This window comes from Eptatretus burgeri, chromosome 3 (genome assembly GCF_056783735.1).
Source record: "Eptatretus burgeri isolate ZD-2024b chromosome 3, Ebu_testis_v1, whole genome shotgun sequence".
In the NCBI taxonomy this organism is placed as follows: domain Eukaryota; kingdom Metazoa; phylum Chordata; class Myxini; order Myxiniformes; family Myxinidae; genus Eptatretus; species Eptatretus burgeri.
In genome coordinates this window covers 2,455,054-2,472,705 of record NC_140963.1, presented here as the reverse complement: position 1 = coordinate 2,472,705, position 17,652 = coordinate 2,455,054, and the positions used below count along the sequence as shown (strand labels likewise).

At 44.0% G+C, this 17,652-nt stretch overlaps 1 protein-coding gene and 1 pseudogene across 1 annotated transcript in view; one reads left to right on the top strand and one right to left on the bottom strand.

Moving 5' to 3' along the window:
- The window catches only part of LOC147029296 (mitogen-activated protein kinase kinase kinase 12-like), a 223,389-nt gene that overhangs the window by 159,725 nt on the left and 46,012 nt on the right, over positions 1–17,652 (top strand). Inside the window, exon 10 of the mRNA XM_085872244.1 lies at positions 6,074–6,713. Coding sequence (XP_085728370.1) covers positions 6,074–6,713 — 640 coding nt within the window. The remainder of the gene's footprint in view (positions 1–6,073; positions 6,714–17,652) is intronic.
- On the bottom strand, positions 10,556–11,368 carry LOC147029297 (ribonuclease P protein subunit p38-like; annotated as a pseudogene).

The following is a 17,652-nucleotide window of genomic DNA, read 5'->3' as shown; positions in this document are numbered from 1 at the left end:
CCCTGAGGCCACCTCAGAAACTCTGCGGCCGCTGCACGTTTCTGTCAATTCAGAGGGCGTACGGCCGCCGTATCCTCGCCGTGGAGCAAATGTGACTTAGGCCTTAGGTCTTAGAAATTGTGGAGACCGAAAACGTGGGGTTGCCGTACGGTCTTTAATTTGATGTCGCACGGTGACCTCAAGGGGGCCCTGCGGCGGCCATAGAATTTTCAAGGCAAACGCAAGGCGACCGCAAGGCGACCGCAGAGGGGCACTCAGGCGAACGTGCGGCCAGACGGACGGTAAGGAATGGGTAATTTTTTTTTTTTTTTTACCAGTTTTTTTGTTTCGGCTTGTCGAATTGTTACGGCGAACGTCGAAATGAAAAAAAGTTATAACTCCGTGTTATAATTCCACAGCGACCTTATGACCTGTAAAATATAGCCAAACGGCGTAGGGCCACCCTGAGGCCACCGCAGAAACTCTGCGGCCGCCACACATTTCTCTCAATTCAGAGGGCGTATGGCTGCCGTATCCTCGCCGTAGAGCAAATGTGACTTAGGCCTTAGTACCACATGCAGGTCAATGCAAATCAGTGCTTATACAAATAAGATATAAATACAAACATACAAGAGTTCCAGGTTGGGACACTCAACTTACGTCCTCAACAAAACTCCACATTTCCAATGACATTGCATTCAAATTCCATCCAAAGAGGTAACTCTTTAATACAAAACTATGGGATTTACGAATCCGTAGTCTCCACACAATACAATGCAACAATTTCACAGCAAGCAAAGTTCCAGTGAGTACAATGAACAAACAGAAATCCAAACAGATAACTCAACAAACATTCATAACACTTATTCGTTCTCCTACTTGCCCATTCTCCTTGCCCATTTACCTGGGTCAGCATCAGTTTAGCCTCTGTCTCAGCATGACGCTGTTCGATCAATGAACTGCAATGGGTTATATCGGGCATCAGATCCTTCACATCCTTTGTTTCCCAGCCGATACTCACTCGCTTGACCTCGTTCTGCAATTTTGCTGCCATGGTAAATGCATGAGAGAACGGGACGCCTTCTTCATCTTTTAATCCAGAGTGACGCTGATACACACTGCATAACCGTTCTAGGTAATCCAACGGATCTTCGGATGAGCGTTGTTTACACGCTTGTATTTTCCCCCAATCTGTTTTGAGTGGTGCTACCTCTGTCACCGTGTCAATGAGCTTGTTGACATGTTCTTTGAGCTCGTCTCGGGTTCCAGGCGCTTCACTTGGCCATCCACAACTTGTTTCAATAGTCGGAGTAACCCCTCGGGCACAATCAATTTCAACAAAATATTAATGTCCATATAAGTCGGCTGATGGCATTCCACAATCACACGCAACTCTCGTTGAAACTTTTGCGGATCCTCTCGTACCTTCGGCAACTCGTTTGCAATGGCCCTTAACTCGGAACCCTATGGCCGATATATTGCTTGCACACCTCCGGCCCCCGGGTAATCTCGCAATGGGAACATACCTACCAGTCCCTCCTCATCTTCTTCCTTCGCAGCTTCCACCGTGGCCTTTCTGGACCGGGTCTGCACTCCGACCCTGTCACCTTAGGAGCCCTCTCTTGTCGTTGTGTCGCAGCAGGTTTTCTCTCCATGCTCTCTGTAATCTCCTCTTTTGGTACTCCTCCTGTGGCTGCTCTTTGATGCTCTTCCTGCCCTGTACCATCATCTCCCTCTGCGCCCGGTTCCTCGTCCTTGAGCGGCGCCGCCGTTGGAACTATGTCCAGAATAGGGTCAGGCCACTTATCTGACTCCTCTCCATCATCCTCGAACTCCACAGGGGCAGCTCGCTGTTTTCATTTGGATTTATTTTCAAGTCTCACAGGCATCTGCATGGTCACCTGGTCCAGCTGACCCTTTAGGTTTAACAGCCGCGTCTTTTCGACCCTGTCCCTACACTCCAAAACTTTCCTCGGGTGATTCAAACAATCCCGATCAAAAGTACCATTCTCAGGAAAAGGCAATTTACTATTCATCGTCCAAACGCACCAATTTGCAACGTCTCTCACAGAATCAGGTCCGTATTTATCAAACATATATCTCGCGCATGTCCCTCTGCGTGGCCTGGGGCAGGTTGCTTCCGTGTACCCAATCTCATCATGCTTTCCACCAGCATTTCCCATCCTGCAAATCGTTACCAGGTCACAAATACCATGAAATATGCACTTCAATATAGCAATAATACAACAAATGCTGCTCAGCACAAAAATAAAGCAACTATATAGTACTGTTAGTTCGAACCACATAACCCTCACACACAATCACACTTTATCACACAGTGAGCTGGGCCTCGAACCCCTCTCTTTGCAGAGGTGGGACTCCAACCCCCTCCCTTTTGGCCAGAGGGGATTGGCCTTTTCCCCTCTGCCTGCTGTACCAAGTACAGCACAGAGAGCCGAGTACCGAACTCGCTCAAGGTACGGCGAAGACTCGAACTCCCGTGAAGAGATCCCTGATCTTTGTTCAGCCCCGAAGGCTTAAGCGGTCTCAAACCGCAGGATCCTCTCAGGCCTATCAATAAAAATTCTCTGACATGTACTTTCCTTTGTCGATGTACGTTACCCGCTAAGAACAAGCCTGCCGTCAGGGATGGGGGCGAACGCTCTCCGCTCACCTTCTAGTCTGCGATGCTCAAGCGTTCGCCATCCCTCCGGACCATGGACTACCTCCAGGGATTTAGTACATCCGAGTCACGGCACCAATTTGTTGTGGAATTTTGTTTTAGCCAACTTGGTGTAAATACTATCACTCAATGTGCAATACACAAATAATCTACTGTCCACAAGGAAAAGTACATTTCATCAAAGAACATTTATTGTGCGGTACCACGGAGTCCAAAACACCGAGATGTAAACATCCACAATGATTTGCACTAAACTAAGCTTCCATTTCCTGATATATCTATGCTTTGGTAGGAGTGGAGGGGTCTGGGAGAACAAAGAGAGAGAGCAGAGAGAGCAGAATGAGAATGAGAATGAGAATGATGACCTACAGCTGGCCTTGGTGAGATTGGTTTCACACGAGAAAGACATCAAACAAAATACTCAGAAGCAGACAGGAAGGGGAGTAGAGGAGAGGTGGGAGATAAAACATTAGGTTATAGGTGTGATTTTATACTTTTTGAATACAAGGAAATGAATATAAGGAATTGAGTATATAAAAAGGCAGTGAGTACATTAATATAATTATTTTTCTTCCACACAGTATTAAAAAGAAAAATTAATTATGCCAGTGACACGGATTATGTCCATGACTCTCATCCTCAGCAAATTTCTGCAAACACCATTAGGGTTGTTAAAAGTTATTTGTCAATACAAAAGGTCAAGCACACACAACAGGTATTATGAAATTAAGTTTTGTGGGAAGAATGTACACGCAGCAACAAGGCTTGCCACCCTGTCAAGGTTAAAAAATATCTTGAGACTCGGTTGTGTCATGCCAAAAGCATGGTGATGAGCACATGAGCGTGAGCCCAGCGTTAATGGGTGGATTTTGGGGTGGCTTGCTTTTGGGCCTCAATAGTCATGGGTTTGTTGGTGCTCTCTTGTGCATTCTTCGGTGTTTTGAGGCACTATTTTACAACACTGATCCAGTCAGTATTTTCGCAGAAAATATATTAATACTGTTGGAAGCTGGTATGTTGCTTTATTCATGAAATGTTTCACAAAGCAAAGATCATGGTGTTTCTCACATTTATGAACCAGAAACTTGTTTTTTATCCTGACTTATGCCTTGTGTGATAAAGATGTATCGTCTTTGTAAGGCGACCTAAGTATCAGTAATGGTAAACCGATAACAATCAATCAGGTTTAATAAAGATCTAAGGAAATACAGTTTGGTGTTTTTTAGTCATGTCAAGCTTTAAGTTACAATTTTATAGTATTTTATAGAAACAATTCTATGGTATTTTATAGAAACAATTTTGTAGTAACAATTTTATCATATATTATAGAAACAATTTTATAGTATTTTATCGTAACAATTTTATGGCATTTTATTGAAACAATTTTATCGTAATTTTATAGTATTTTATCTAAAACATTTTGTAGTATTTTATTGTAACAATTTGATTGTATTTTATAGAAACAATTTTATATTATTTTATGATAATTTTATGGTATTTTATGATAATTTTATAGTATTTTGTTGTATATTATAGTAACAATTTTATAGTATTTTATGATAATTTTATTGTAACAATTTGATTGTATTTTATATTCACAATTTTATGGTATTTTATAGAAACAATTTTACAGTATTTTGTTGTATTTTATAGTAACAATTTTATAGTATTTTATAATAACAATTTTATAGGATTTTATCAGAACAATTTTGTCGTATTTTATAGCAACAATTTTATAGTAACAATTTTATCGTATTTTATCGAAACAATTTTGTAGTATTTTATGGTAACAATTTTATATTATTTTATCATAACAATTTTATATTATTTTAGAGTCACAATTTTATGGTATTTTATAGAAACAATTTTCCAGTATTTTGTAGTATTTTATGGTAATTGTCAAGGTCTATAAATAATGCTAACCTGTAAGATTAGATTTGTTGAAAACAAGATATGGTATTGTACAACTATGAAGAATCATAATTGATCTACTTCTTGTACATGTCATTGTACTGCCCTTTTACCTTATTTGTGGAATTAAAAAGTTATTTTGGAGGTTCCTATGTGACACACAATGAACTTTGCTAGTCAGTTTTACTTATATAATGGATGACAGTGTACCATATGCATGAAGATGCTGACGGGTTGAAGTGTTCTTCTGTTTGAAAAGGCTGAATAGTCTCTGTTAATCAGTCCATCAGAATAAATTTTGCTACTTTGGATAGACACTTGAATCTGTACGAAGCATCACAGTTCTTAACATCTGATATGTAACCCCACATTATATCCATTCTGCAATACTGTTTCTCCTCATCCTGTTCTGTCCCTTCTTCATACCCCCATCGCTTTTTCTCAGACTGCATCAGGAATATCATGCTTCTCAAGAAGTTGGTGATCTACAAATTCCTCTTGCAGCTTATCTATTTGTGCAGGTGCAAACTGAAGCATGTCTGAGGACTTTACACAGAAAAAATTTCAGAGTCAAATCTACACTCTTCTTTCCTTTCAATATTCAAATATCTTGCATAGCTGAAGACAAAGAACAAATTTGAACAATTTGAACAAAAACAATCAAAGAACAATTTGTCCAAGGCCTGAGAAGCAACTTTCACAATTTTTTTTTTTTTTTTTTGTATTTCTTATCGAGGCTCGTATGAGAGCAAAGCCTTTATAGAACTTTATAGAACTTCCTTTCATCAACAACACAAATGTCACCTTCATTAATAAGTTTTTTCAGCCTCTGCTATATTACTGTTCCAACTGCGAGTTTGTAGACATCGAGGTAGTTTGTAGTATTCTGAAAGTCTATCTTGGTGAGATCACTGAAGTTGTGCACCTGATATTTGATGAGTGTTCTTGACCTACTTTTTTCGGATTGTGACCTCATTCATTTTACACTCGATTCATAAATGTTGAAGGTCTAGCTCATATGGCAGTCTGAAAAGAATATGCCATCATTGGATCGCAGATACTGGGGAAGGCTTACCCTTGGCGATCACTTTGTGATCGCAGATATCTCATTTAGACACTGCTGGTAAAGGAAACTGCAAGTTCAATGAGGAGGCTTCTTTGACCTGTTGATACATCCCATTCTCTACCACTGTACAAAAGAGAGAATTCACAAATATCAGTGAAAATTGTTATTAGTGTTCACAGCTGAATGCTTTTTCATTGTTTTATTGACTTGACTGCTGTCAATAAACTGGATGTAAACATGATGCAGCAGGATGCATGATTGATATGGTGACCTGAGGGCATATGTTCCACTGACCCACATTAACTCTTTGACTGGTTTAAAAAGAAATTGTGTTCTCAATGCATCACTTGTAATTGGAGTAAGTTAATACTCTTCCTTTGTCTTTATTTTATTTTAATATTTCCAATATAATGATCAAATCTCTTGTTTCCCAGGCCTGACTTGCTGAGATCAGAAAATATCTCACGCAGTCTTGACTCGGTATCAGGTCCAGGCCGATGTTCACGCTCCAAGCCGTTTTTCAGAGGACGGCAGCGGCAACGCCGCCTTCATGCCCATGGGTGGCTGGCTGACATTAGTACCGTGGTGCGTACAAGTCCCATTCATGAGGATGATGGCGATGATGAGGGTGCCGCGGGACAGCGTGGAAATGGTACCCCGCGCTGCCGTCACGCTGCACTTCTTGGCCCAGCATCACTCCGGCTTCCCGGTCGCCTGATTGGCTCAAGCCCGGACATTGTTTGCTCAGTACAGGAAGCAGAAGGAGGTCCAGAGTGCACACCAGGCCGAGATCCTTTTGACGATGGTTGGCGACCTGGCCTGGGAGGCTGTCATTCATGTGAGGAACTACGCAAGAGTCGTAGTCTTGAGCATAAGCCTGATAGCTCCCCGACACTTGGGCCTGGGGGATTAGCACCAACTGGTCCTGCTGAAACGCTTGGCTGCAATGCCAGCAGCTTTATGGGTGGAGGAAAGCACATTGTGCAGGATGCCTTCTGTAGTCCTCAACTTTCAAGGAGTTGCCACAAGCCTAAGCCTATGTCGCGCAAGCTTAGCGACCGTGGGAGGAAAGAGGTGAGGAATCTCAATGCAATGTAAGACCAATGTTTTGCTGATCTGTATCCATGATATTTGTCCAACTTGTAGTCATATTTATCTTCCTCGAGAAAGTAAACTTCACCAATGTTGAAAACGATATTGAGATGTCAATGCCATAAAACCACAACATTAAAATTATCCTGTGCTAAATGTAAAAAAGAGTAGTCTGTCCCCGTCTATATGCTTTTGGTTTAAAATGGTTTTCTCTGCAACTGCTTGCCCAATCGATGCAAAACTTTAAACGTAGAAGGGACTTCCCATGGAGAATATCTTATTCTAACCCTGATGTCATAGGTCACATGGTATGGCAGACATATTGGATTAAAGGAAAAAAATTGGACATCTCCAAAACCACTCAACGATTAAAATTGAAACTTGGCATATGTCATCAACTCGCAATGGGGTTTATAGGGGACTCCCCCATCCCCATGGGGGACGATGACATCATAAGTGAAGTGGTACTTGGTTGAATCAAAATCCTTATCTGAAAATATCTGCAACCTCATATATCTGGTGCACAACCCAATATGAGTGAAGAATTAAATTTATGTCATCAGTCACATGGTCTGGTAGCCATGTTGGATTGAAAATAGAAACACAAGAAAGATCTTCTCCAGAACTGCTTAACAGATCGATGCAAAACTTCATACATATGATCAACTCGCCATGGAGAATATAGTGTGAAATTTTTTTCATATTCGTCTTCATTGACACAATTTAGCCTTTATGTATACAGAAGTGGTTGTTAAATATCCGAATAATCAATCGGTAATCAATGATGCTTCAAATAATGGCAATGCAGAGGGAAAGAGGGAAAGAAACTTGGGGAAAGTCATCTGCATGAAAGGAAATGGCCAGGCCGAAGGTCTGGAAAGTTCAAGTTGATTTAGGATGGAGGATGGTTCTTGTTTTTTCACAAGGTATAATCACAGCCACCTCATACCTTGGGATGAAAGAATTGATGTCGCCGGTGAGAAAAAACAAGTATGAGTACATTATGAGCGTTTCCACGGAGAATGTGAAGCGGGATTGGGTTGCACAAATTTATTGAGTGGAATTTTCAAGTCGAAGTTTTGCTGCACACTCACCGATAAGATTAGTGAAGGATGTGAAGGCTTTGTGGTAGAGATTTTAAAAGTACTGTGTAAAAGCTGGTAGAAACATCATCGAGATTGTCAGTTTGGATCTGGGCAAAGAGAGAGAATGTTCGCTTTAAAATTTGTCAATCGCAACTTTTGTGTTTTAATTATGATTTACTTTAGTGCATTTATAGTAGTGTGGTTATCATCGTCGTTATTGTGGTTATTATTGTAATTCCTCAGTATTATGATCAAGCAGGGCATTTCATCACAAAGTGTACCATTATCTCAGATGGATGTTTGGGTTAGCTGGTGGACGTTAAAGATCTCTCAATGTCTTTCAACAAAGAGTTTGTGAGTTATCGCGAGCAACTTCATCAAATCCCCAAAATTTCCTACCCTCACCTGCAGCGGGACTACATCAGAGGCACAACCTTGCTAACTAGCAGTGATGCGACCAGCAGCAACATTCTGCAAAAAAGAGATCACACTCATGATTATTTCCTTTATAACTGTGATTATATTCACTTGTTTCCTTTGTCTTTAAGGTTAATGATAACATCATCATTTTGCTTAGCTAAGTCATCTGTTTTTTAGTTATCACTCCAACTGACATGTTTGGGAGGAACGTAATGGCTAACAGTGTGGCTCGCTGTTACTTCTTATTATGGCAGGATGTATGATAACCTGCTGCAATCTTAGGTTTTGAGCGTATTTGGTTGAGAGGTTCTGAGTTTTCAGGTTCAAAACCTCAAATATTTATACCAGCCACTCAGAACTTGTGTAACATTGATTTCATGCAGATATGTTGCAATATGAATCGGTCTTTAGCTATCCCGACCTCACGGGAGATACTCTACAAGCCAGCTGAGCGGTCGGGAGGCCTTAAAGGGGAACCCAAACGTTCAGTCCACCTCAATGCTAATCTATCGCTTGATACCCGACAAAATAGATATGATGTGTCTTTTTCTGATTTCCAAATTTCCAAATCCAAATTCCAAATTTGCGATTTGAAGTGGAAATCTTTGTCGTCTTCAGATTAGCCGTGACGTCGCTCCAGGAAGTCGATTGCCATATCCATACTGTGTAAGGGTTACATCACGGTACGATTTACTTCAAACTGTTAATAATGTTCGATTTTCCACAAATTTTCTCAGTCGACTCGTCCTTGGTGCTTGGAAAGTAATACAAACCGAGATGGTTTCACGCTACAACGACGGCCGAAAGACCCCAGAAATTGTACGAGGTTTGTCCGAAGTACCCATGTGTGGACCGGGCCGAGAAAATATTCGTTTTGTGTTCGGACCATGTTACAGAGCACGTCATGAAACATCAGAGATTTCTAGATCTTGTGGTTATCTGCCATGATTGAGAAAGGATGCCATACCCACGATTAAGTAGAATAAACAGCCGTCACTCGAAACTGTAACACCATCTCTACACAGCCACCAGCACAGGTACACAGACTATTGAGTGGTAATTCAAACACCTGTTCCCATTGCCTGGCAGTTACCACAAAAGAACATGAAAATAATTAAATATATTATCACCACAAATTTCTACAAATCAAATGAACCACCATCCATTAACAATGGAGGGAATGTACGTATGTATCACCTACTACTCCTCTGAAAAGATTTGACCTGGGATACTAAAACTTTCAGCCCCCCACCCCCCTTCACCCTTCTACCCCTATCATCACTCCCCCCATCAACCATCACCCCCACAATACTCACCACCATCCCATACCCCCCCATTATCCTCCCACAATCTCCCATCAACAACCACCCCTACACTACCCACCACCATCCCACATTCACTCCCCATCCACCATCCCCCCACAATACCCATCACCATCCCATGCCTCCCATCCCCCACAATTCTCCATCAACCACCACTATCCCACACCTCTCCTCCACCATCTTCCCACAATCCCCCATCAACAAGCATCCCCACAATACCTCCCACCATCCCCACAGAATCATCAACCCGCAATACCCACCACGTTCCCACATCCCCTCCACCATCCCCACACAATCATTACCTCCACAATACCCATCACCATCCAATGCCTCCCTTTCTCCCACCATCCCCCCCAATCTCCCATCAGCCATCACCCTAACAATGCCAACCACTAACCCACACCACTCCTCAACAATCTCCCCACAATCCCCCGATCAACCATCGCCCACAATACCCACCACCACACCTCTCCCTCCCTCCGATCACCACTCCCCCTCCACTGGAACAGGATATTGACACCTCACGGACATGATGGTGTGATTCGGCATAGACACAGACACAAATGGCATCCAGGGAAAGTATGAAACGGGACAATCCTGTAACATCCAAAACACCTGGTCAGCCTGCGATGGTGGGACAAAGCATTCGTCACCCACTTTGTCAATGGTGTCTGTTCTGTCGAGCAATGACTGATATTTCTGCTCAAGTAATATATCATCATCATCATTTTAGTTCATTGGGAACTTCAAATACTGGGCAAGGTCGTCCGAAGACTGATATTTGTCAATTTTACAATAATAAAAGTGTTTCATAAAACTCACAAATATATACAGATATAAATAATAAATAAAATTACTTTAATATGGATATTATGCATTAAAATTCATGGAAAGAAGAAAAATACAAATTAGCCAGAAATAAGGAGACATTTACAAAAATTGACAAAAAAGGAGACAAATTACAACAAAAGGTGTCCAAGCTCGGAGTCTCCATGGCTCAAAGCCCACTCAGCCAGAGCACACAGAGTGCTGGCATCAGTGACGAGATTGTCTCCACCATGTCCGCAAATGTCGAGCAGTCCCTCAGAATGCCCAGGGCGAGTACGGAGCGCAGAGTGAGCACCGCTGCGGTCCGTGCGTCCAGGCCTTGAAAACTGACCACGGGAATTGACCTATAGACGCAAAACAACAGGATCTGCTGACTCAGAACCTGGGACCATGCGCCCCCACACATCAACACAAGACCGAATACCTCCCGCTCCAGCAACCAGAGCACTTTGTTCGTCCCGACGATTAACCCACTCCGAGCGCTGCATGAGCTCCACCTGCTCAGCTGCTCTTCCTCGTGGGCCTCGGTCGTCGTACCGGCGTCCTCCTTCGGCGACCATGCTCAATTCCACCATTGTCACGAGTTGGACTGATACCGATGCAACGACGTTGTGGTCAGGACCACGTTCAACAGATTAGTCACAGCCTCGGCGATGGGCTTGGAGAGATTTGAGCCACGTGGCTTGGAACGGCTTGTCAAGCGAGGTGCGTGCTTGGGCACAGCTAGCCTGCACTCTATGTCCCCGAGAGGAGGCAATGGGAAAGCGTCTCCCATGTGGTGACGATGGAACAAACTCAGAAGTGGAAGTGCTGCAGCAACCCAGCTGTTCTCCTGAGGAGTTGGAGTTGATGTCATATAAACCGATTTAATACAAATCCCTCCCTTATAAAGCTCCGATTAAACGGTAAATGAAACCCTACCTAGCTGAAGTGAACATGCAACCAGCGTTTTCATCTTCAAGAACACCTCCATTGTCGCCATCTTCGTCTGAATCACTCACACATGGCTGAAAATGATTCGGCTTCACAATCCCCCCGAAAGTGTTTCCATTACTAATTTTGTCTCCAATAGTTTCTTCGAAATCCCACTGATGACTTTCAACATACTGAGAACCTTCAGAGTTGCCGATGACGGTGGAATCAGTATCGGAATCCGAGTTTGGCATGCACTTTCTTTTTGTAAACCATTGTTCAGATCAATCTGGCTTCCAAATGTGATGTCACTGGCAAAATTGAAAATACTGTTGCGGCCTCAGGGTCGCAGGGGTACTACAAGGGAGGGGCTGTCCCTCGTTCCTCACTGGACTCACTGGGAATTGCAGGCCATCGCACACGAATAAGTTTGTGTCACGGCGGGTCACTAATCGATCGTGAACGCTAATAATTTGACCACCTGACCCAGTGTCCTCCGTCTGACTACAGTTTAACTGAGGAATATGTGGTCGCCTTATTTGGGAATCGCGCCGTCGAAGAGTAGTTGCGTTACTTGTATCAGGTGCAGCCGAGTGGAGCTGCCAAGTACACACCGGCTATAAGCATATTTTTCGGGGATAACTTCCCGGCTATGCTGAGGTGCGGACCATGCTGGACCAATGGAGGAAAAGACAAAACCGTGCTGGGTACATTTATAAGAAAGCAAATGAATTTTAACATGGCGAGGAAAATGATGTGGCACAGTGTGGGTTTATTCACAGAAGTACAGCAGGGAAAAACAAGGAATTGGTGGATGCGACAAAAGAAATGTGACATTCATAAAAGAAGTAAAGACAGTGCAGATTTACCCCAATAAACTAAGACAGTCTTACGCTATACATGACTTATATAAACATGACACTTAACTTACACTACACATGACAGGCACCATCACACACACACACACACACACACACACACACACACACACACACACACACACACACACACACACACACACACACACACACACACTTAGAGATAGCCCAGAAAGAGGAGAGGCAGTTGAGGATTAGCGACCTCGTGGTACCTGGCGCAGTCAGCGGACCAGTGCAACCCAATCGCTCAGGAAGGGGGGGGGAGGAAAAACTGAAGGTATCTGTGATGTGGGAGTGAGAGGTGTGAGTCAGTAATATAAGGTCACTCTTAAAAGAAGGATTGTTCAGGACTTGTCCTCGCCGATTGCTCTTGTGTGTCCAAAATGGACGGGACAAAGATGGGAGAGAAGATGTGTAAGAGAAAAACTTTAACGGAGCTGTGTGAGGGTCTGTGAATGTGACTTCTGGATGCAGCCGAAACTGAGCGTCAATGACCCAGAGGTAGTCCTGGCCCATTCTGGCAATCGCTTGCTATTCCGCCCTCTCCTCTCTGTCATGCTGCATTGTGGCGAGATTTTGCTCGGACGCTGGAGAGTTCTTGGGTGACCGCTTCATGGAGCCAGGATGAAGGAAGACTTGGTTTCAAGCTGGATGGGTGGAGAAGTGGGGGGGAGGAGCCAAGAGTCAGATCAAATGATGTTGTAGGCATTCTTGAGCTTTGCCATTGGTGCATAGCAGTCGCCCCATGCCATAGCCACTCCCCGCCAGGGTTCAGAATTGAAAATGGCTTCATTCGCTCCCACGCTGTGCCACGCATTAGAGCTCCATGATTAACATGGGGCGAGAGTTTTCGGAAGAGCTCTCCGACCCCGAACTTGCGCTGGACTCCATTTAAGCGTGGTTATTTGGGGAAACCCCAGAGCTGTCTGCCCCCCTTCGAATGAACCCAGCGCATACTTGCGTTTCGAGTTACATGCCGAAACACCCTGATTCTCATTATCCTTGCTCCTTTGGCATCTTCAAAGACTGTGGTGAGCGTCTAAGGGGTTGATGGCAGTTGTGGCAGTAATAAGAAGGTGAGAGAAGCATTGTGGAGTTTGTGGTGAAGAGATTGGGATAGGTGGTTGTAGAAGTGGTGTTGCGGTGAAGAGGATGGAGGAGATGATCGTAGTTGTCGCGTTTGTGTTGAAGAAATGGACGTAGGTAGTTGTGGGGATTTATAGAAGACGTGTGGAGTGATTATGGTGAGCCTTGTAACGTTGTGGTGATCATAATGAGGGTCTGAGGTGAGGCGGCAGTTGGATTTTGGCACGCAGTTTGAACGGAAAATGATGGAACGCGTAGCAACTGAACTTCGCTGTGCTTCTTCGCATTCTTGGCATCATTAGTTTTCTGCATGCGTGCTTGCGTGGTTAGTGTGAAAGGTAAAGTGAAGTAAAGGGATGAAAAAGAAGAAAGAATCGAGGCTTGAAGACTTAACAAGAAGTCCTACGCAATGCATCTTTCCCATTTCCCCACTAGACATTTGGAAAGGACGAACTAAACAAATACTAATGAAGTAACTGTCCTAGGATCGCCATATATTGTGTGCCAATGCCTCAGACAAGCGCCAGTTTTACAGAACCGCAACAATACACACTTTAGGGCTTTTTTGACACATTTTGATTGACAATTTTTTTTTTTTTTAAATTAGACCATGATTCATGATTCTCAGTGGTTTTCAGAAAACAATTTTGCGTTTGGGTACCCCTTTAATGAGATGAAGTCCATATACCGAAACTGAAATGATTACAACAACACAGTATTCAAACGACTGCTGAGCATTTGATGCAACTTGAGTTTGTGCATGCTCATTCAAAGTGTGCACTTCTGAATTTTAATTATGCGGGAAGATAAGCTCAAGAACCAAAAGGCGCCGTGATTGGTTTACCAGCAATGAGCTGGAGATACGAGAAGTACGAAAGAGATGAAGAAAACTCCGAGAAGCACTCCGACTTATGACATGGTGAATTATTTCAAATTTGATATCTGTTCAAGCACCATGGGTGAAAATATCGAAGCAGCCCACTGCTATGACTGTGAGAACTGGTTTCACAGAGTGCTTTGGACTTTTGAAGAAAATCTTCAAATTTATCACAGCCAATCCTACGGACCTCGCCCAGCTACACGTAAAATGTGCTATGATTGGCGGCGGAATAACGCTGAGGTGAAACTTATCGACACCCTGCACGACCGTACACAAGAAGGGAGTGCTACGAACGTTGCTTTGTGGGATGCAATGCAGGCCATTGCAACTGCAGGAAGTGGTGCCATTGCTGAGGAAGTCGTGCATAAACCTGAATATACTGAGCTGGTTTTCACACCAGTTGCAGTAGCAGCAAAAAGCACAGTGAATGGAGCAGAAATCTCGGTGACTGCGACAGTAAGCACGGTTACCGCAGTGGAGGGCATGACGACTGCAGCAGAAGGTACGGTGACTGCAACAAGGTGCATGGAAACTGCAGTAGGGTGCACAGAAGCTGCAGCAGAGCACATGGAGACTGCAGTGGAGGGCACGTCAACTCCAGCAGAGTCTGTGCAGGCACCGGAGGCTCATAAACATGCAAAATCGAGACATTTGACACCTCGCGCCACAACGGGTGGCGCCACCTCTTTTACTGACAGCAAATGACTTGTCAACGATGATATAGACAATGATAACAAGGTCCCAATGATGGCAGTTCTGGGTGAAGGCTATGTGTAAACATGGGCATAACACCACCTAATTGGTACTGTCAACTGCAGAGCTGAATAGATAGCAGCACTCCACCAACATTATGTTATTTGGTGTGCCAGAGTCTTCCAAATATGTTGTAGAGGGATGCATTGAAGATGACCTCAACTTCCTCACCCGATGCTTTATGGCAATGATCTCGGGAAATGAGAGAATGGAGTTCAAATACTGTTTTGGTGGAGTGGACATTGTGACGATTGACAGTATTGCCCTCCTCAAAGTTTGGACAATGTGTGCACTGTCAGCCTCAATGCAGACTAACATGGTGGAAAACAGAGCACGCTCAGTGATTCATTGCTTCCAACGCTCCTTTGTTTCCATTACATCGGCAATTTTCCAGACGGCCTATGCAAACTTTGTTAGACCGCATCTGGAGTATTGTTTACCACGATGGAGGCCCTTTCTGAAGCGGGAGTGTAACTTGCTGGAGAAAGTGCAACGCTGTGCAACACGCATAGTACAGGTGCAAGCACACTTCTCTTATGAGCAATGCCTTGCAAATCTGGATATGTTTCCATTGGACTGTAGATGGCTAATAGGTGATTTGATCACGCTTTACAGAATCCTGCACGGGAACTCAACTATTCATTTGAAGAACCAACGAGCCTATATGTACAGTCACCTTAGCGGGCACTCCTGGCAATTAGTAAAGCCTTCTGCGTGCTGCAGGATGAGAGCAGCCTTCAGTACACACTGGCTGGTCATTGTTTGGAATGGACTTCCTGAGGACACCGTCCAAGCGTCAACGACTGGCTTTAAGAGGAGTCTCAACCGGCTGCTGTTTTACTGAAGATAGGACAACCCGGGGCACATGCCCTCCTGTCCGACAATGACTTGACTTGACTTGACTTGATATCTGTGCTGTAAAACAGAGGTTTAATGATTAATAAAGAAGGATGGGATGGAATGTTTTTTTTGTATGTATATATGAGGCTTGTGGAAGAGCTAGTACACTGAATGGATCAGGACATAACAGACAAAAACAGGACACAAAACATGCATGCATGGGGTGGACAAAATGGGTACAGAAGGAAACTTACACAGTGGAGGGTTAACGAGGGTACAAAACATCATGGTTTTCGATTGGTGGTAATCTAAGTTGGTGATGAACAGCTGTCTTGAAGACCTGGAGGGAAGAATAAGATTCAAGAGGATGTGGAAGTTGGTTCCACAGGCAGGAAAAAGAGGAACAAATGAGTGGAGGTGAGCAGTCATCCTGGATTTAGGTAGTTTCACCAGAAAGGGGTTGATGGTGGATTGGGTGAGCCCTGCAGAAACCTGGGGGGACATAACATGGAAAGAGCAGAAAGTGCAAGACCAGACATGTGGCGGTAGAAGACAGAGAGACCACCGAGCTGTTGGCGTTGGCAAAATGATTGGCCGTAGACTCGGCTTCCTCTTGGGAGATTCCAACGATCTTGAAAGCCTTGGTTTCCGTGGCATCAAGCTGAGCAAGATGTGAGGCAGGGGATCCAGCCCAGAGGAGAGAGCAGTACTCCATCAAACTGCGGATGAAAGCCTTGTAGGTAGATAGGAGTTCAGTTGTTCCAAAGAGGGACTTTGGCATGATGGAGGATGCCCAGTCTGGCTTTGGAAGCCAGCTTTGAAATGTGGTTTACCCAAGCAATATTGTGGCTGATAGTGAGACTGAGGAGTTTGAATTATTTCACTTCCTCAAGAGTATTGTTCAGAAAGTAAATAGGTAGTTTGTAAGATGGTCCTTTCAGAGAGAGAAAGAGAAAGAATGTGAGATTTGTCAGTTATGAAAGACATATTCCAAGTGTTTGACCAGTTTGTGATATTTTTTCAAGGTCTGTAGAGAGGGAAGAGGCTGCTGCCTGCCTGTCTGAAGGATGAGGGACATCATGGTATCGGGTGGAGTCATCAGCAAAGAGATAAAGAGGATTTTTCAGAGAGTCATTGAGATCATTGATGAAGATCAGGAATAGGACTGGGCCCAGAACACTACCTTGGAGCACTCCAGCCTTGACAGAGAGAGGAGATGAAAGGAATCCGTTGAGTGGCACATGTTGGTGACGAGTAGAGGAAGTCAGTAAGCCATGTGTGGAGTTGGCCTTGGATGCCATTGGCAGAGAGTTTGAAGAGTATGGCAAGAAGCCGACTGTATCAAGAGCTAGAGATACGTCCAGGGAGACAGCTCTGATCTCATGTGTGACATTGAGGGTTTCCATCCATTATTGGGTGAGTAAAAGCAGCATGTCCAAGGTGGAGTGAGCTGTGCAGACCGATTTCGGCGGTGTGGAAGACATGCGATTATTAATAGGAAGAAGCGGGCTCACCGAACTACAGACTAGTGGTGAACTGTGGAATTATGCACCAAACTGTGGAACTTCTCTGAGCATGGTGGAGCTTGTTATTGTCCCTGTGTGCTCGCTGCAGGAATGGGGTTTGAACTCAATCATGATGCTATTTCCTCTTTTCCACAACTCTGCTGCACTGCTGCAGCACAGAGGGAGTGACCCTTTGTCTCTCACTGTTTTACTGATTCTCTCTCTCTCTCTCTCTCTCTCTCTCTCTCTCTCTCTCTCTCTCTCTCTCTCTCTCTCTCTCTCTCTCTCTCTCTCTCTCTCTGTCTCTCTGTGTCTGTGTCTGTGTCTGTGTCTGTGTGTGTGTCTGTGTCTGTGTCTGTGTTTGTGTCTGTGTCTCTCTCTCTCTCTCTCTCTCTCTCTCTCTCTCTCTCTC